Consider the following 22,188-nt stretch of genomic DNA (forward strand, 5'->3'; position numbering starts at 1 on the left):
TGTGACAGGCAGGATTTCACCACGGATGAGGATATCATGGAAAACATGTCAATGTTTAGGGATACAATGAGCAGCTGCTTGTATAATGCAGTCAGTTACTGCTGCCACATTATTGTCTATTGATGGCTAACAGACAATGACAAAATCAAATTCTGTGAGAGCAGTGAAAGAGGGCCAGCTTGTTTGATCCAGTTTCCAGCGGGGCACGTGGGTCAGGTGGCATTAACCACAACCAATCTCTCTCAAAATTATAGAAAAATGATCAATGCCTCATGGGTTATTGTCAACCCTCCATGAAAAGTGGGAGAACAGTGAAGGGGAGTAAACTGAGAGATCAACAGCAGTAAAGGACTGACTAGGTGCATGAAAATAAGTAAAATAACCACTACTGAAAAGAGAAAGGTTGCGATCAGAGAGCATAAGCTCCACAAAATGACATCTCCCATCAATATCAACACTTCCCCAGAGAAGATGATGTCCACTGAAGTCCCCAGAATTAAAAAGGGAGATGGCAACTGTTCAATGAGAGCATCAAGGTCTGATTGATCATGTGTCTCTCCAGGCAATGGGTAGAGAGAACAAACTGTGATGGTACGACCCAAAGAAACAGATGGCTACAGCCTTCAAGGGTGTGTTGAGTGGCAAAGACAGGGTGGACACTTGCTGATCAACCAACAGTGTCACCCTCCATGCACTCGTCAATCACACAGCCTGCCATTTCTGTATAAAGAAAATCATTTAAAGGTGACTGTATCCGCAAGCTTCAGGAGTGTTTCCTGTAAGGAAAGACATACAGGATGATAGGAGTCAATCACTGTTTTGATGTAATCCAGATTAGAACATAAACTTCAACAGTTCCCTCGTATCCAGGTGGCCATTTTTATTTATGTGTAGGCAAATTGGGTGGAGAGCCATTCTGTTTATGACCATATATTTTTTCTTTATTGTCTTTATTTGAGGGAGGTCTGTCGATTTTCGTTGATCCTTCCCTGGGTCGATTGGGCAGGTCTTTGTTGTTAGAAAAGGATTCCAGCAACTGAGGACACGGATGAATGATTGTTTTGCATCTTAGGATGGGAGAAAAAGATGTATCCAAAAAATTGCCCATAGCTGGAACCAAAGGAAGTGGATTTTGGGGTTTGCTTAAATGTAGATGAGGGACAGAGATGGGTGTTAACATTGATTCTTCAACTTTTTTAACCATCTGAGATTAAGCTGTGGACAGCAACTTTCAAGCCTCAGGGTAAGTAATGTTTTGAATTATTTTCAAATGCTGCACCTCTTTTTCTTCCAACCAATTAAGGCAAGAACAAAAGTAGGACAGGTAAGAGCCATTGCAATTGACGCAATGAGGGTCAGTTCACACTCGAGCATTGTGGCCCTTGCCACTGGAATGAGCACATGTCAAGGAACCATAACATGATATCTTCTAGTTATCGAACTGCTGACACTGAAAACATCCAAGATGGTTTAGAATGTATGACTGTACCTTGCATTTAAGATAACCTGCCTTGATGGTGGCAGGTGGACATGGTGATGTAAAAGTCGGAATGAGAACACTGGTCAGCATCATAACTCCACCTTTGCAAGTGGTGATACACCTCACTGCAGAAACTTCTTGGGTGGAGAAACCAGTGAGAATCTCTGACTTGGGAATGTTCTTCAAATCCCTCTCAAAATAACTCATTGTGATGAATTCAAAGCAGCATTAGGCATAACCTCAAAAGGTATATCCCCAACTGCCTTTGAATGCAAGAGGAGTTCACTGTGTTGAGATGTGGAAGTTTTCACCAATATGTCACCAGATCAAAACTTCTTTACTGGCTTTGGAGAGCCAGCAAGTCCTTCTAGTCCCTTCTGAATGAAAAATGAGACATCTGCCCCAAAGGTTTGTCTGAAAGAGAATGTAGTATAAGAAAATAAGATTCAGGTGTTAGAGATTGCTGTTCAGAATCTTCAAGACATGGTCATTTACCTTTGGACTATTTTTTCACTATTTTATTTAAGTTTTTATTTGGAGGGTCCATAATAAAAAAAAAGGAATATTTCGGTGCCCACTGACTCCACCCATGAGGGGATGCACTACAATGCCAAAGAAGAACACTGCAGCAATGCCAGGTTTTGCAAGCACTATACCTAAACACCAGCATCAGATACAGTGTCCACAACACCTGTTTAGAACATCCAACATTAGTACTTGGTTGACCCTAGCCCAAGTGGACCAGCCAACTTACCCTAGGGGAGCCACCCCAGTCTGCCCATCTACAGGAATCCAAGGCTAGAGTGGTGTGTTAGGGTTGGACCTCTCAACCACCAGGATCCTCTCCTCCCCTTCACAAGTAACCATGTATGGCAAACGTGGGTGAATGTTTAGATCCCAGAAGAGGTAAACTGAAAGAACAGAACCTTTACTGGGAGGTCCCCTCACCACATACAGGAATCCATACTGAAGGGCATGAACAAAAGATAGTTATCATGAATCAAAGAGATAGGAACACACACCATGAAAAAACCATGCAGAAAAATATAACAAGAAAGAGCACATATGAGACATATTCATCTACCCATATCAGAACAAGAATGAACGTGAGAAATGGAAGGAGAAGAAATCAGCAAGAAGATGTTGTCCTGATGAGCTAGCAAAGTTTTGGGAAAGATCAATCCAAATAAAAGAGAACACATGTGGAATGAGAAAAGGTTCACAAAACATTGATGGCAAATAAATTTGATCAATGATTTGCACAGGCCAATAAATCATAACGGAAAAGTAAAAAAATCAAATACAAAAACAGAGGTACAAATGGAAGAAAAGTAAGACAGTGAAGAACCATAATGACATCCTAATTTGGAAGGACTGCACACTGATGAGGATGAAAGTTACAGAAGGAACACAATAGTAGGGAGACGGTAGAAGAGGTAAGAACTTTACAATACCACAAAAATGAAAAAAGTGTAGTTTAAAGTTGCCCAATATTCAAGATTGAGAAGACCAAAGACCCCTGTTCAATCATCCAAACGAATAATTCATAAGAAAAGGAGCAGTGGGTCAACCAGAAGAAAACAAAAACCCAAAGACCAATGGTGGAAAATGTTCCATGAATAAAGAGCACAATAACAAGATCTTGACATGAGAACTACCAAACAAAGAGTGATAATTCAATAGAATTACATGCATCAGGGTGGTGTAATGCATTCCACAGAAGATAAAGTTGAACCATGTTAATCATAGGGTATGTGGGAGCTCAAAGCTTGTGGCATGCAAAAAAAAACAATTTCCATATAGAAGGTATCACTGAATGAGAATAGCTATCTATGTGAGCATAGTTAATGTAACTTATCAGAAAGTGAGACTAACAACTGGAGGAAAGAAAAATACCTACAGAATTGTGTGTGTGTGTGTGTGTGTGTGATAGTCACTGGCAAGCGTAATGATGAACAAACTTACTGGTAGATGTAAGATGAGAAAAGGAAGATGTCTTGGAATCTGAAATTGAAGGTAGGAAAGAGACTAATATAGAAAAGAAATAAAAGTAAAGGGCAAGGAAAGAAAGAGGAAAAGAAAATCTGGAAATAGAATGAGGAGAGAAGTTGTATATTATCATACCAAGTCACTAGGTGTGAAAAAAAAGTTACAGAAGACAGCTAAACAAAGAAAAGGAGCCAAACAATAGATACACAGGTAAAACAAAGGGGGTACTGTAAAGAGGAATGTTACTTGATCTAACTATTCCTGATAGCAGTGGAACAAAATAAGGAAGGATAGAGCAAAATAAGTCAAACAGACCAAACACAGAAGGAAATAGATATCCACAAAAGCTATCAAATGCATGAAGAAGTGGCACAAATAAAAGGTGAATTTAAGAAGGAGAATGCAAAAGAGTAAAAAAGATGAAAAATACAAAGATAAGGAACTAATTAGTGAAAATAAGGGTACTGGACGCCATGCTGGTTAGATCAAAACCAATGATAGGGAATTGGAGAAAAAAGGAAGATAAGAAAGCCAACAAATCTTGACAAAATTGGTTATGAATGCAGAAAATAACAAAGTATTTATAATGAGAAAGTTAACAGAGAAAGGATGAGGTATATATTCTAACAAAAAGGTACATGCAAGAGAAGTGGGTCATAAAATGATAATATGAAAAAACTATAACAAAAACACAGGCAAAAGAGAAGAAAAGAAATATACTTGAAAATGAAATCGTGTAAGAGATTGAAAGATTAACATCATTTAACAAATGGTAGAATACTACACAAAACAAAGTAGGTGGTGACATAATCCAATAAATCATTCCCACTTAAGGAGAAAGAAAATTTACTGATGCATTGTAAGTAGCTGGCCCATTAAACATGTGGTAATCCACATGTTGAGCAATGGCTATTAAGGCCTTGGCAGTCAAGGATCCTCCAAAAGCCACAGCAGCAATAAGACCTGAGTGTGAATAACATTCCATATTCAGGATTAGTTATAAATTACCATAATTCAAGAAATGATAAAAATTAAAACTCTTGAAATACAAAGCTAAAGAAATTGAAATTTTCATTAATAAATCAAATCTCTATACATTGAACACAGACAACAAATTTAAACACATCTGGTTAATACAGTACCAAAGAGAAAAATAGGGATTCATGATCAAAAAATACATGGGGAATCAAAGAGCATGGAGGTATTGCATTCATACTGGTTGAGTGTTCTGCTGCATGATGATATCATCATGCATTAGTAAAAAATCAACTCATTTGATGTGATATTAGGTAGGAGTTTGCAAAAGGCTGATGGCTTGCAAATCTGACAGCACAGAAAAGCTATAGAAGATATTATGAGTGAATAGATAAGTATTAATTTTGAAATTAACAGATGTTCAGTCCTAGCTAATCTTATTAGAAACACATTATTAACTAATTACTTAATTTCTCAATATGAAAATACTATTTGATTAACCTAACAATTAGATGTACCTAGTAGTAAATACTTTACTTTTGGATAATATTACTGGCCTATTGTGAAGATGAGTCGGTTTCAATTCCATTTTGACTCACTGCCACAAAGAATGATAAAATATTAATTATATCTTTCTGTAGTTAAAGATATATTGCCAATAACTTTGATGTAACTCAACAGCCACAGCATTGGATGAAATATTGTTGCAAAGATAATTTTATCTGTATTATCATCAAAATCCAAATACAAAACACTTTGTCCAGTTTATTTGCAGCATTGGTTTCATATTACAGTGTTATGGGCCCTGCCCTCCCAGCTATAGGATATGGTTAATTTTCTAGTACAAAAGTTTACTTGTATTATTATTATTTGAGTTAGTAGTTAATAAAAATGGAAATCACTTCTACTTTCAAATGAATAAAAATAAAATGTTAAATGCGTCAATTTTTATTGAAATATATGTTGCATATGGTATTTTCAAGGCAAAATTAAATACTTTAAACAGAGGGTTTTTCACAAACCAACTGAGCTACTTATTATCATTAACATTATCTACTATGTATCAAGTATAAAACACACAAGCATTCATAAAAATCAAATAAAATTAAGCTGACTCTTATAGCATACATTCATCTTTGATTTTTTAAGATACAAAATCCTATGTCAGTTTGGTATTTTATTCAACTACACATGACTACAATAATGTATTACTGTAAATACACTTTACAGTTATCAAAATTAGTTACTTGTTTACACTGAACATTATTATAGTTGTGAAACTAAAAACTTACCTTTTCTAACTTGTAATCTGTCTACAACAATGATATTTTCTGCATCTACAAGAACAATCTTTTGGTCTTCATTCACTGCAAAGTTGTGGGTATTCACATCAGTAAGATAGAGAGCAAAGTTTAGTGAGTTTTCTGTAAGAATCTGAGCCATCTCGATCAACTGACGTGCTAAGTTGGCTCGTACTGGCCAAGGAGCATCTTCATACTCTGCAAGAGTTCTTCCTACAAACTCTTCAACAACTGTCCTCCCACATCCTCCTTTGTACATAGGAAATGGCCACCCAGACTTTGCTGGAAATGCCTGCAAAACAATTGATAAAATTGTGTATAAAAACATTTTTACAAACAGGGTTGGATAAATGTCAGAATTTCAAGTACTTATCTGTTTTTGTAAGTTCACAACGTACAATATTATGTCACTATTTGAGAGAAAAAAAAAAGACCTACACTTTAAACATACTTTTTAAAACTAATTGATTTACAGGTTTGCAAGAAGTTATAATTTTCCTATACTGAACATGTACTTTTGATAGGCAATTTTCTCTCTTGCAAAATTGGTTATTTTCATCCTTATGCAAGTTTTTCTTTACACATGCCACAAGCCTTCTGCTCCCTCATGACTGGACTCAAATTATACCAACATATCTCAATGTAAACCATCATGTGTCACTTCTCAACCAATAGGAGTATGATGCACTCCCTCTAGATGCCTCTACTGAACAACACTTTGAACTTTGGAAGAAAACTTAAATTCCAAAGGAAAGAGGGGTGGAAAGATAGGAACTGTGAGTGCATGGAAGTACTTATCAGAAATATATTTTCAGTGTAGGAAAATTAAAATTCCTGATATGATAATTTTCTCCACTTACAACATTAGTTAGGATCCCACATTGACTAGGTGGTAGGACCAATGTGAAAGAATCATAGAAGTACCCCTTGAAATCATTTGAAGGATACCTAAAAAATGAGCAAGTCACATTAGAAGATATGATAAAATGTGTACTAGATAAGGGTGGAAAAAAGTGGAGCAAATCCAAGTGGGAGAGAACTGTGGAAGGATAGTGATCCTAACCATGCAAATATATATGCAACTCAATTCCCCAAAGTATAAAAGTGAGTAAAACAATGAATGTGCCCCTAGGTCTAGAGTGGCTGGGGCATGATGAACCTTACACAGTGAGCCAACTACATGCAAAACCCATGCATTAGGAACCAACATCCATTAAGGGGTTGGAAGAAAACTGTCAGGTCTTCAATTCATGTTCAAGAGGCTAGGGGGAATCTAGAACCACAAATGACACACGTTCACTTTGATTTATCAATCCAAGGATCTAATTTACAATATCGAAAAGACATCTACATAATATAAAGTATCTCCTCAGAATGAAACTGACCATAAACATCTGAAAAGCAATAACCTCTTTGAAATAAGAAACAACAAAAGGATAGCAAAAAAGAACAGAATCAGAACATTCCCCCTTACCTCCACTGTGATGTACAATACCAAAGAAGTATGATTACGGGAGGAATATAGATGACCATAAATGTGTGAGGACATATGCTGCTTGGTTCTACACTAAATTCAAAACCCAGCTACAAAGTAATATCACAGACATAGGGGTAGAATGAGTGCTACCAACTGAAGGGATGAACTGCAGTTTGACATCTTGCTTCTTCATAAGTGTATATTGCATACTGGAGGATAGTGAGTCATCTACAGCTGCAAAATACTGCAGCCTTACTCTGCACTAAAAGGTTATAGTCATTTTTGTGTGGAACACATTCAGAAGGGTGCCTTCATTGTCGACCACTCGAATAGCTTGGAACTAAAAAAGTGGTAAGGACTCCAATACTTCCCTAGAAGAAAAACGGTTGAGAACATGGTGGAAAGTCCAGAGGAATATCATCACCTGAGACAGTGCAATGGGAGACCACAAAACCCTATTCTGAAAAGCATACCATACCAAGTTATTCAATACAAGGCAGGGTAGGGATGGGCAGCTATCCCCTTCTACCTTAACCATGAGTGGTACAGTCTGTTAAAGGTAAGTTTATGAAGCAGTTACATTGTGAGGTTATTTCTCTACAAGCTCTCTTGTAGAACACCCTATCTCTGTATTGTGCTTTGCAAAACCATGAAAGATAAAGCACGAGTCAACATGGCTTTAGAATGCAGATTTTATGTTGAAAAATTATTGGTCATGCACCACTTGCCACAAAGTGGGATCCAAATAATAAGTAAATGAAGCAAAGGCTCCTGAAAGGAAAAGTAGGAACATAAACTCACCCAGCCAAAGTCAAATTGAAGCTTAAAGAGCAACCACAGGTGAAAGACAAAAACCTATTGAAAAAGAAACCATGATATTGTGTAAATAATGAGAGACCAACATATCACGTGTAGTCCATAAGTCCAACTGTAGGACTTCCTCCAATGGCTAATGAAGACAAGATGAGAGAGAAAAGATGAGGTGTAGAATCTGATTAGAAGACACCTTGAACAAATTCCAGTGGAATAAGCCTACTGAATTAAACTTTGAATCCAACTGGTGAGGACAGACATCTGAAACAGAGGTAGACTGCCAAGGGATGATGTGTAGGGAACTGGTACCATGAAGTAAGATGTGCAGGCAATAATAGTAAAATGTACATACTAGACACAGAAGTTTATATGGATATAAGAGAAGATATGAAAAACAGGAAAAAAGGAGGAGTTACCCTTCTTACCTGCCAAGGTCTTTGGGAGGAAGGAGTGATCCATATAGAGAAGATAGGTAGAATGGTAAAGCATATATGAGCTGTCAATGGAAAAGTTGCCAGAAAATGAGGGGATCTAAGACCATTCTGGTGGTTATATTTGGTTGAGGTGAGAAAGACAATCTGCTACAACAGTGGTTCCCATACTTTGCTTTACTGTATTGATGGACCACTTCCAATCAAAAATAATTTTATCACGTGTAACTGGTGTATCATGTATGTATTCTACTATCTTTACAGTTTGATTCTAATTTTACAAAAAGAACAATAAAAAATTTAAATATGGAAAATTTTTAAAAAATCTTATGACTTACTTTAATGTAAAGGATGATACGGCTTTGTTAAAACAATCCTGCCAATTTCTGGGTCAATGTCTGACAGTCTTAAATGAAGATCTGGCTAAACATTTATTTTATTTCTGTATTTCAATTTTATATGCATCAATCCAAAGGAAATCAACTGTCTTGTTTTTGGCAATTGGAAAGCAAGTGGCATTTCCAGAATGAATCATCAACAGATGATGTCTTGTAAGGGGAAAGAAATGATTCTATGCCAAACAAAATGTTAAATATTTGAGGACATTGATATACAAAGAACCTTTCATCAACAACCCAAAGCTTCCTGGTGAATGACACATACACCCCTGCATTAAGAGGAGGCATCCATCAAAATGTATAAGTCCAGATGACTAGGAGGAAGCAGGATGCCAACCAACATATGGGCTTTGTCCAACCGCCAATGCAAATCATCCACCAGGGTAGGAGGAAAGGTAATAGGAGCTTACAATGGATCTTGAATAAGGTTCAATACTAACTATGAAGAGCTCATTTAAGGGATTGCACATGCACACAACTGAGGGGGACCAGTGATGTCACTGAAGACCACATCCTCAAAAACAATAGGAGCTTGTGAGCAGAAAATGAAGGAGATGAAAGAGCATGGAAAACTAGCATTTCCATGCAAACAAATCTTAGTAGAGGTGAAGGTTGGATCCAACTGAGATGAGTGTTGAAAAAGAAATCCATGTAAATGAGATATCAGGTAGGTCAAAGAAATGACTTTTCCAATTTGATTAACCAGCCCATCCAAGCAACCAGTAAAAGGAGTTAACAAGTATGACAGGTTAACTCCAGTTTCAAAAAAGCCAATCGTTCATATAATGGTGGAATCACAACCCCAAAGCATGAAGGTAGCAAGCAAAAACTCTGACCACCTGACAGAAAACATAACAGACAGAAACCAGGCCAAAGAGTAAGGCATATAACTGGTAAACCATGCTGTGATGGATGAATTGAAGATAGATATGAGACTGTGATGATATGAGGATGTGGAGATAAGCATTGGCAACATCCATCTTGATCATCCATATGCCCATTGTAGGATGAGAAATGACTCCAGAGTAAAAGAGAACAGTTGAACAAAGAGACAGACAGGAGACATCAATGACAGACCTCCAGTCCCCAGCTTTCCTGGGAGCAACAAAGAGCCTGGAATAAAAACTTGGTAAAAAAGTAGAACAGGTTTGATGGCCTGTTGAGAGAATAGTTCCTGAACAACTTCCAACCAATGCTGGCTGGTCATGGGATCTGAAGGAAGAGGGAAGGAAACAGATATAGGAGACACAGATGGTATGGAAAGAAAACAAGATCACTAATCTTTCCAAAAAAACTTAAAGAACTCATTGATCCTTAACAAAAGGATACCAGTGATAAAGAAAATCAGCAAGTCAAGCTTCCACTAGACCAGAACCAATTGGGCAGTTACTAAAACTGTTAGGGACATGCCATATCTCATTAAATAAAACTACAAGATGAGTCACACCAAGAACAAGAAACAAGGATTGGGAAATAGTAACAGGTGCTATATTAGGCTCTAACTGAGACAATTAGGTAACAATATTGGAAAGGGTAGACTTGTTGTATTGATGCAGTTCATGATTCCAGACTCAGGTCTCATATCAAAGACATACTGCTGCAGAAATGGGACTATACATAAATCCCAAAGATGAGGATAAACAGACACAAGTTAAGGTTGCATTATGACCTAAAAGATTCCAACAACAGATAAGCCACATACATAGAGCCAGAAATGAAGATGACAAGCAAACCAACATGGAAGAAAGAAGGGAGAGTATGTCACCAGAAAACCCCTCAGGATTTTGGTGAAGAGCTTCAAGGAGTTGATGGATGGTACAGAAACACTGTAAAAGATTTGTGAGGGTAAGACAAAGGTGAAAAACTTGGACTTGGGTCAGATTTACAGATTTGGGGTCCACACAACAAACAAGCAAAATGGAACCTAATAATTGTTGGTGCAGAAAAGGACAATCTACACGATGATATGATACGCAAGAGTAGAGTGATCTGAAGCACATGGGAGGCTAAGGAAGCTATTCCCATCACTTAATTGTGATGCAAAGTGGGAATTGTATGACCAAATATCTAGGAAGGGGAGAAAAACTAAATAGAAATAAGAAGATTAGTTATGTTTTAAAGAAGGATACAGTTCATAGGGAATAGGGATAAAACATCACATACCAGAGAAACAAAATCCAAAAAAGACTGTATCAGACCAAACTGTGTCCTCAGAAAGAGCATGGGAAGGCATGGCAAAATCATAAAGTGAAATAGGTGATCCAAGTCTTCCCCCACCAGAACAGGCTGAACTTGTTCAAGAGTAAGTGGGGTAAATCCGATTTGCTCACACCTGAGGCCTGAGACCTAGTACTAGTCACAGGAATTACCCTAAATGTTGTAACATAAATTTTGGAATTCATAATAGGGAAGAGTCAACCAGTAATAAAAAAGTATAAATAACAATGCAATTGTAATAAACTGTGATTGAAGCAAAGTTAAGAAATAGTCTAAATAGAAGCCAGAAGTGAAAACAAATGAAAGTCACTTTGTAAATGTATTAAATATGAATGTTAAACTTTGGACATACTAAAAGGAGCACTGCCATACAAAAAAAAAAAAAAAAGTATCATAAAGGTGTATAAAAGGAGTTACATGTGTCATGTACGTCATGCTTCTATTGGTGGAGATTGATGCATGATGACTTACATTAGAGACATGTTGTAATTGTTCAATTTCAACAGGGGAGAGCAGAAGGTTTGTGACATGTATAAATAAATGTGTATAGAGGGCATAACTGACAAAAATAGCTAATCTTGTGAGTGGAGGTAAGTACCATATGAGAAATATAGTTTATACTTATAATTATCTGTACTACATGTCATCACACAGTAGTTATTCTGTTATAAGTATAAACTATGGACATGCTGGCTTACTGTACATTCTATTTCAATCTGGGAAAAGCAAATTTTACTAAGAATGCTTGATTTTCTAAAAGTAACTTAACAATCTTAGTGAATAAGCTAGGACATTGAACATGAATATTAATATGGGAAAATTATCATTTTCATAGCTTTTCTCAACTTGTGCTGCCCTCTATATGTGCAATGTTTACTCACCACTAGTTTTGAGTCAAAGGTGAACAGATATGTGGAGAATCACCACAGGAGAAAGATTATATTTGATCAAGGAAAACACAGCCACATTATGCAAATAGTATGCTATGAATGTACTGAGAGTCATCCAGATAATTGAATGATCTCCTCCAAAGGTTGACAAATTTGAACAGACAAGTACATAGGTAAGTGACTAAAAAGTGAAACATTGTACAGCCAGTAATGTGTCATGAACAAGAATATACTAGCTGCATGAGTTACAAAACCTCGCCAACAATGGTAACAGAAAACAGGTCCTGGAAAACAAAGGGATTCTATGTAGTAAAAATAGGTGAGAGCAGGTGCCACAAATGGAGGTGGTATGAAACAAATAACAATGCAGGTAATGCAAAGGGCAGAGAAAGCAATTTGGATCTGAATGTGAATAAAATAGAGGAATAAATAGTAAGAAAATAGGAGAAAAAGCAAAAAAAAAGCTTCACAGGCAGCAGCTTTCTTAAGAGGAAGGCACAATCCAGGTAAAGAATAACATACGAGGACTAGAGAAAGGTATGGAAAATATTAATTAGATAAACATCAGAATGACAATGGCACATGCAGGAGGAGAAGAAAATAGATCTTAAGGGAAAGATGACAAAAGGAACATATAGCAATGCATTCAAAGGGAGAACCAGGCAGGGCATAAAGAACAACATTAAGATATTGATCTTGAAGAACCAAAGAATGTGGAGAACAAGCAAGACAAAAGAAACGAAAAAGGAGGGAAAGAATTGAAGAGGTAAAAGCTTTACAGAATCAGGAAAATTGGAATGTGTTTGATAGAGCAGCACGATAACTTGCAACTGTTGACAAGGACAAACCCTGATCAAACAATCAGTTAAAGAAACGGGATAGATAAAAAACAGAAGGATGCAAGTCGTGATGAAATAACCACCATCTGAAGGTAGACCAACATATCTGGTACACAGACAATGAAGAAGACTGAATGGTACAGGTATGAAAAGACATTACACAAGGAAGGAGTTCCTGAGCTAAGGCAAGAGATTGAACAAAGGCCACTTGGGAATATGGAGTTTGGTGATGTCTGGTAGCTGGAGGAGCAATCTGGACAGATATAAGGGACAGAAACTGCTGTTCCAGTAATGACCAGAGCAAAAAAAACAACATCTGAGCCAGTCAACATGGAGCAACAAGCAAAGTGCAACAAGGAGTGGTGTGAATGATGAAAATTACCTTGGAGATTAGTCTTAAAGGAGGGTAAGCATATAGATGAAGGTGCCCTCCAATCCTAACTGAATGCATCTACCTCCAGAAGTAGGAGATCAAAAGTAAGGTAATTTGGCATTCCAGTAAGTGGATAATACATCTATATTTGGTGTTTCTAGGTGAGAACACAGCCATTGAAATACTTTAAGATGAAGGGCCCACTCAACTGGTAGAATGGCTGGGACCAAACAATGGGTTGGCCCCAAGATTCATTATTCTGTGAGTATGACATGCTAATATTGTTAAAATGTGGGCCCAGTACAAGATGTTGAATGTCTGAAAACATTGAGACAAGGTAATAACCAATGAAAGTGAAATTGTTTGAATAAACCTTTACCACCCACCCTTGGAGAATTAGAATGAAATGAAGCATAGCCTAATGAACAGCCAAGCAAGAGTCAGGGAGGATGATATTGAATGTAATTTCCACAAATGATGATTGCCCCAAAATCTCCCTAGATTTGAGGAAAGCTCTCCAACCAACCAAAGAAACCTCTCTGGACAGGTGACTGTCAGAATGAGGTAGAGGAATGGGAACTCCACCATGATTATTTTCCTATTGAGGTACCATGCAAGGTCAGTCCTGATCCCAGGAGGAATGATAATAGGATGATTGAAGGGATTGTACAGTAAGTTTCTCTGGGCAATTAGCATCCATTGAAGGGAAGGTATGTGCACCAAACACAAGGGAATAAGAGCTTCCTTCAGAGGTCAGGTCTATGATGGGTTTCCAGTCTCCTGTCTTTTCAAGGAGAGCAAATAAACAAGAGTAAAATCCCAGATAAATGGACACTACCTGTTTGATAGCTCCTTTGTAAAGGATGTCCATAACAAACTCAGCAAGATCCTATGGAGAAGTGAAAGAAATATTGGAAGAGGATGAGGAGAGAGACCTAAACTGAAAGCAGAAACCATAGAACCAGATATGTTGTCAAGATATACTAAATGGTTGAGAACTGTTGAAACTTGGGTCCCAACATGCCCTGGAAAATACATACCATTACTCATATGAATAAATGGGGAAATTGGAAATGAGGGTCAGGATAGAAATGCCTGGAATAGGGTAGCCAACTGGGGAAAAAGATGATCCAGAATTTTGGAATCCAAAAAGGAATTCAAGATCTGCTGGTATGATAAAGAATATTGGTCCACCAATCAAGTAGTACAAGGTATACCCATACCTGACAGTAACTGATCAGCAAAATGTTGAGCATAAACTCAGATGTCAAGTGAAAGGGGAAAATTATGATAAACAGAATTAGGTTCCTCACCCAACAAGGTAGAGAGGAATCAAGGGCTAAAGATGAAACATTTAAAATTTGACATATGTGATCAATAAGGGGTAAGAACAGTGAGGTCAGCAAGCTGTGATGACTATCAGCATTATGTGACTAACAAAAAAATGACTGGTGCCAAAAAATAGAGTCCACATAATTGTCACCCTGAATAAATTCTTCCTTAGAAGCTTGTTCAGGAGGAAAAGGAGAATGAACTGACTGCTGAGCAAAAGTGTGCGACTCCTTGTGAATTAAAGCTTGAAGAAAGATATCATCAATCTACCTTGGCAGGAACTTTATCCACAGCCATAAAATTAGAATTCATATTTCAAACTAAAATTAAAATCATGGAAGAATTCTTTCAAAAACAAAACTTAAAATTTGAAACAAACATGAAGTTTAAACTGGTGAAGTACCAAAACTCAGTCATAACAAAAAAGCAGGCACATGGAGCAAAGTAAACACACATCTATACACTGTAATGTCAATCAAGAAAGTGAGAATTAAGTTAGAATACTTAAGGAAACTACCTGCACTAATATAGGTGGTACAGTGTGACTGGTGGAGAATAGTCACATGATAAACACATTCTGAAATGGCACAAAAATAAAGGGTATGATAGAATTATGCACTATGAAAAAAAAACAAAATTAGCAATGCTTAAAGGGCAAATCAAAGTCAAGACAGCTTTTAGTGAAACAAAGGTAGTACCATTTCATAATTTGTTCAAAATTGCTAGAGTAAACAGTTATGACAGAAAACCTAGAGAATTACTGAAGATCAAGGGAGTTGATCAAAGAGGACATGAGAATACTGATAAAGGTATATAAGAAAAGACTGACAAAAAAGATAGAAATTAGCAGCAAGGATTTCTTTAAATGTATTAAGGATAAGAATAATGATAAGATAGGAATAAGATCTTTGAGAAGCAATAAAGAAAGGCTCATTTCTGATGATTGTGAGATTGCTGGGTTATTAAATTCTACTTTTTTCAGTTTTTGCTGAAGATTTAAGCAGCACATTATGAAGCTACCATCTGTGTGATTTAACTGAACAGCTAGAAGTCAGAATTCTGCCCAGCCCTGCAATAATGCCATTTTTTTGTATTACCACAGGTTTGAGAGGGACACTAGAAGAAAGCTGAATTCTTCTCCTTATAGAGAATTGCACACAGTGAAGAATCCTTTTCCTAGAGAACATATAATTGGTCCATAAACAGGCATTATCCACATCTGAACCATAAGGGGAGACATGGGGACACCATATCATCAGTTGACAATGTGGCATGGATCATCAATAATCAGTGTGCAGTCTTACAACAGCAACCACTTTAGTATGGTGAAGAAGTGGCAGATACTTTATGATTATTATAATTGTAAGGTATTGCATATGATCTATTATAATTAAAATTATAAATACATTGTTGATGGGAATATCCTTAAGCATTATGGAAGAAAATATCTATGTTCTGGTTAGCCAATTTTTAATTAATGTTGGCATAAATACAAATGAGCAAAGCTTCATTAGTCTCTTCAACCATCCAAGTTGTATGCTGTTTGTAGTGGTAAGGCAAATATGATTTTATGTTGTATCTACAGAAATACTGAATATAAGTCTATGCAAATTGTAATTTTATTATGTGTCACTAGTAAAACTTAATTTGGATTACTGTGTTCAGACTTGGGCTTCTTACCTTTGGAAAGACATTTAATTACAGAGAAAGATCCAGAATGGAAAGATTGTCATAAGAGGTTAACATCTTATTTCGAGAGAATTAGAGAAGAAATGATCAAGATGTTTAAAACTGTTAAGGGAACTGAAAGTGTTCATGCATCATTTTCATATTTAATAGTTAGAATATAGGAAAAGGGCACAAATATAAACTGTGGCAGGGTAGAAGTCAACTTCAGCTGAGACAGCTTTATTTTTCTACCAGGGTGGTTTGACTTTGAAATGTGTTGCCTTCAAATGCAATGGAAATATTAGATTTAAGGAAGTTTAAGGGAAAGACTGACAAATATATGGATGATAATGGTTGGATCTGACTGTTTTATTTTCATTTTGAAGTTTAGCTTATAAATGGGATGGGTTAGATGTACCATCAGGTCCCTTATTGTGCTTATATGTGATGATAATATTTAATAAATATATATTTTGGCAGGGTAGGAGTCATCTCCAGTTACAATATCTTTAGTTTTCTAATATGATAGTTGCCTTTAAAATAGGTTTCTTTCAGATATGGTGTATGCAAGAAATTTAAGGTAATTCAGGGCTTTTCCATAAATATTTAAATGGTAAGGGCTGGCTTTGGGTTCCTTTTTTTTTTTTTAATTTAGTATAATTTACTGTCTGGCTGAAACAACAGGTCCCTTGTCATCCTTAAACTTTTTTTTATGTTATTATTGGTTCCATACAGTTTTAGTTTGTTGATGCATGATCATAAAAATATGGTAGACAACATATTACACATAATAGTTAGTCAACAAAATTTGTCTTTAACATTTTCCTTAAACTATTTCATGCCTTCCTGTAATTCTCTGTCATGTTTTCAAGGAAACTTTCAATGTTTAAATAACTGAAAAAAGAAAAAAAGACTAAACATCTTCTGCTGTGAAAGCTTACAATATTTCCTCAGTCTCTTAGTTTCTGTACAGCCATCAGTGCCCTCATCCATCTCCAAAAAACATCATTTACTTGTGGCAGCAGTTATAAATATAAGTATGCAAAAACAACAAAGAATATAATATTTTATCATTGGTTATAAAATACCAAAGGTACCCAAGTATTCAGGTATGCAGTAAAAAGAGTAGAGAGAGTTCTTCATTCTATTTATTACAAGGATAATATAAAGACTATTTTAACATACAAATTACAAATATTAAATTACCTCATACCAACTTATTAGACTTCAATATCTGTAAATACTAAAGCTGTTAATATGGATTGTATTAATAACAGTTTTATCTAATTAACTAATATACAAATTTAATATTGCAGTATATTATGAAGTGTTGTCATACTGTTGACTTACCTGAAGGATAAGTGGTTCAGGATTAATAATCATACTATATACAACAGCTGCAATAATCTCCCCTTCACTTTCTTGCAAGTCTTTATGTAAGGTTATTTTACTGTGTGTTTCTCGTACATTTTCATGAATATGTTGAATTAACCTTTGTGAAGGGCAGCTTGTTATATCTGTTAGTCCTTTAATTTTTTCAAGTACTTTGTTATAAACAGTCATCACATATTGTAGCGTCACTGGTAAATGAAGCACCTCTAAACATAATGTTTTCATAGCTCTTCTTACGTCACAGTTTTCAGGCAAATCGTTTAATTTACATATTGTTTTATCACCGTTCAACAGTTCCCAATCATGTGCAAGTTTTTTTACAACTACTTTTGTTTTATTAATTTCACCAAAGTGAACATTTTTAGCATTAAAATAATACGATAAAAAACAAACACTTGTCCAGCCTGTAAGTTTAAGTTGTTTGTTTTCATATATCGAGCATAAACTAGATTCAAAACAGGCAGGACACAGATTATTTCCTGTAAAATACGAATTTGAAATATCCATGTATAAAGTATGGCAACTTAAGGTGAACAATAAATACACAATTAAAGATATGAATAATATACTTAATCCCACAACCTTTCTTCTTTTAAAAATTTTCATTCGTCTATGTTGTATTGAACTCATTTAAGTAGGATGTACTTGCAGATTTCATTGATTTTTTTGTTGTTAAACGTATTATTACATGACTAACTACTCGTTAATTGAGACTGCGTATAATTTATAAAGTAAAAACGTCCCTTGTACCAGCACTTCACACGTATACATAATCTGAATACATATATATATATTATACACGATGTATTCACACAAAACAAACAACTCGTAACCATACATTCATACTTTCCACGAGAACTAAATTGAAGAAAAGTACAAGGTAGTAAATAATAAACTACGCCCTCTTAACATAATATTAACCACTTCCAACTCTGCATTTTATTGTTTTAACGAGACTGTAAGTGGACTATTTTTATAAGCTGCGTGACTTTATTATCAGTTAGGCCTAAAAGTGTTCTGAATATTTAACATCAGGTTTTCTACTATCCAGTACCTTTGGGAATAGATTATACATAAATACAAGATATATCGTGGATGAGTCGGTGTATTTTCGTCTCAATCATGAATTGGCACAAGTAAGTTTATTTATTATTTTCATTTAGTGTAATTTCTAAAGGCAGCTTACAAGTTACACAATGTTCAAGCTTTAAAAACTGAACGAATAAATAAATTACATTTGTTATCGTGTATGGATTGGGCTTTGTATGACAAATATTTTTAAAGAACAAGTTAACAAAAACATCACAATATTATCATACTTTTACAGGGTCCTAATTATTAACATACAATTAGTCTCAGATTTGTTTTAATTGTGTATAATACTGTACTTCATTGGCAATTCGCCCCTCGCTAGTACAGCGGTAAGTTTACGGATTTAAAACGCTAAAATCAGCGGTTCAATTCCCCTCGGTGGGCTCAGCACATGGCCCGATGTGGCTTTGCTATAAGAAAACACACACACATTGGCAATTCAGATTTTGGTTGTCATTTAAAACCAATGATTCTTTGGTTAAACTATTTTTTTAAAATCTATGACATAAAGAATGATTTCCTGGTATGATGTCTATGTGCTCTACTCCATCACTGCAAAGTTATGAAAAGCTAGTGCAGAGAGTTCTCGTCAGCTCTGAACAAATTCCAAACAATACATGTCACCTAGAAATTAGATAATTATTTCCAGTCCCTTATTTTTTCGTTGACTGACAAAATTTAAAAAGCTTTAAGAAAGAGGAGAGTCTTTTGATTGCATTTTTTTCTTCATGGACACTTTGCTAAGAAATTTCAGAGAAAAAAAAATCGTTTCTTTTGTAAAATAAGACACAAAAATAAATGAAAAAGCTCTAGCATAGGTGTATGGGCGCAAAGAAATTATATATATTGCGAACCATGGTGTCTGTCCAAGCCTTCGTCTGTCTCTCGGTTTTTGGCGGCCTCTTCTAGCCCTATGTTTGAGAAGCTTTACATGCAGATAAAACTCAACATTCACTTTTCAAATGACAGGAGAACAGTCATGATTAATGTTGATGCCAAATTTTATTTTTATTCTACATTAAATTCTTGGGAATTACTCACACTATCATTCACATTTCAAAATGTGACGTAACTTCAAGAATAAAATATAGATTTGCCGTATGTTCATGTTAAACGGCTCCTAAGAACGTGAATGAAATACTCAACAATAATTTTGCTAGATGGGCAGTATAAGTAGCTCAGAGCTACAAATTAAATCAAGAGTACAACACAATTAACCTTTTTAAAGTCCATGAAATAATTTAAAATGACAGATTAACTTAAATTTTTCCCGTCGTTGGGAACAGGTACTTTTGCTTGACAATACATAATGACTATGGATGGATTTTTATTGTGCAATATACCGCCTTTGATGCTTTTCTCAATAAAATCTTGGTATATTCTAATAGCTAATCGTGCACTCTATGAATTCTTAATAAAATATTAAATGAGTAAATCTTACAACAAGTACAGCTTCACCTGAAAAAGTAGACAGTTTTAAGCAATAAATAATGCATGGTGTTGTGTAACTGTTGTCCAATATAAGAACTTAGATGCTTTGCTCAATAAATATCTTTGTGTTTATTGACAGGCGGTTGTTTCCTAAGTAATGGGTGTGAAATATCCAACCATATCATACATGCATTAACCCTCAAAAATGCAATCAGTTATAAGCAATAAATGTTTGTTTGAAGTTAATCACAAAGTTACACTATTGGCTATTTATGCTCTGTCCACCAATTTATCGAAAACTGGTTTCTCTCATTGTAAGTCCACAGACATAGCATTGTGCCAAGCAATAAATAATGCATGGGAATACATCGTTTGTTGTCTCAGTTGTCTAACATAGAGTAAGCCAAAATATGGGTGTGTTTTGTCTCAACTTTTCTCCATTGGCAATCAATACTACATTATAAGCAAGGTGGCAGCTGATTCTGAAATACTGAAAGTAAGTTGGCTGCAGACTCAAAAGAAATCTCGTGCACCAAGTGTCTAATATACAGGTGCAGGGCAAGTACACTGGTAACATTTTGAAGATTAACCGTAAACTTTGTTTGTTTTATTGCTAAACACATAGCTATACATTAGGCTCTGCCAACTACAGGTACTGAAATCCAATTTTTGGCATTATTAGCCCTCAAGTGTACCACTGAGTTACTGAATGCTAAATATTATTGTAGTTTTTGTTTTTTGTAGCACAAAGCTGCACAATAGATATCTACATTTTGTTCACTGCACAGAATATAACCATGTATTTTAGTATTTTTAGTTCTGAAACTCTCTACTGTTTCACAAGCTAACAACAGTAAAGACACGGAATAACTGTAATTTGGTGTTCGTGGTAATATTTTTTCTCCCTTTTTAACATATATTAACTTGATAATCTTACTGTTTGACTAGTAGCCCAAATGCTTTATTGGAACCAGTAACACAACAGATTCAGGTTTGGTTGTTAATTTTTAGCGTTTAAATTAACAAATAAACTGTCAAAGATAAAATGTCCATTTCCTTTTTAACTTTGGAATAAACTAATGAAGTAACTAACAATTCGATAATTTTACTTGTTTTGTTTATGAACTTTTGTATAACAAAAATAAACAAAAGAGTGGTTTATTTTGCTTGACTCATTTTCCATTTTTTAAACTTCTAAATAAGGTATACAGAAATTACTAATTTTCCTTATGTTTTTATAATTATCAGGTCATCCCGTAAATAATGTTCGAAAAATACAGAAAGCTCGTAATCATTTTTATCTTTGTAGAAGGCTTTAATAACTAAAATATGTAGTAGGACGTGTATAAAAATGTTCAGACAAATAAAAGAAACTAACCCAAGTCCACTTTTTCAGATCATTAATCAAATAAACATAAACCCTAATGAAAATGGATGTGTCTGAGGAGTACATTAGGCATATAATGCCTTTAAAAAAGGCAATAGTGCATCAGAAACTACATGAAATATTCAAGATGTTTAAAGTGCGGATTTTATCAATGAAAGAAAATGTCGAAAGTGGTTTCAGAAGTTCAGATTAGGTGGCCACAGCTTAAGTGATGCCCTACGTTCAGGTCGTCTTGATGAGGGTAATGATGACATGCTGCTGGCTGCACTTGATGAAGATTGTGTTGTAACAGTTGAAGAACTATCACAGAAGCTTAATTCAACTAATTCAACAGTTCTCTGTTATCTGCAACAGCTTTGAAAGGTATCAAAACTTGGATAATTGGTTCTCCCATGATTTTACATAAGCCAACCTTAGAACAAGAGTGGACATTTGCACTTCTCTACACTCTCGTGAACGTAACTGGAGATGATAAATGGATACTTTATAAAAATGTTAAGCGCTGCAGATAGTGGCTCAATGCAGGTAAACTGGCTAAAGCACAGCTCAAAATGGACCTTCACCCTAGGAAAGTCTTGTTAAGCGTTTGGTGAGATATTGTTGGTGTGATCCACTTTGAGTTTCTGCCATTAAAGGTAACGATTACATCAAACTTCAATAGTCAACAGTCAGAGCGCTTGAATGTTGCACTAAAAGAAAAGGG

General features: G+C 35.6%; 1 protein-coding gene across 3 annotated transcripts in view; it reads right to left on the bottom strand.

The window, feature by feature from the left end:
- Positions 1-19,244, bottom strand: part of LOC143238066 (divergent protein kinase domain 2A) — a 28,992-nt gene extending 9,748 nt beyond the window's left edge. The window contains exons 1-2 of one of the 3 annotated variants that reach the window (XM_076477993.1): positions 17,534-19,244; positions 5,737-6,037 (exon numbers count right to left, since the gene is read on the bottom strand). In XM_076477993.1, coding sequence (XP_076334108.1) covers positions 5,737-6,037; positions 17,534-18,205 — 973 coding nt within the window. In that variant the 5' untranslated portion in view covers positions 18,206-19,244. Of the gene's footprint in view, positions 1-5,736; positions 6,038-17,124; positions 17,267-17,533 lie in introns of those variants that run through there. The other 2 variants (XM_076477994.1, XM_076477995.1) reach the window with 2 other exon arrangements.
- Between the last annotated feature and the right edge of the window lie 2,944 nt (positions 19,245-22,188).

The sequence above is a fragment of the Tachypleus tridentatus genome, chromosome 13 (genome assembly GCF_004210375.1).
Source record: "Tachypleus tridentatus isolate NWPU-2018 chromosome 13, ASM421037v1, whole genome shotgun sequence".
Lineage (NCBI taxonomy): Eukaryota > Metazoa > Arthropoda > Merostomata > Xiphosura > Limulidae > Tachypleus > Tachypleus tridentatus.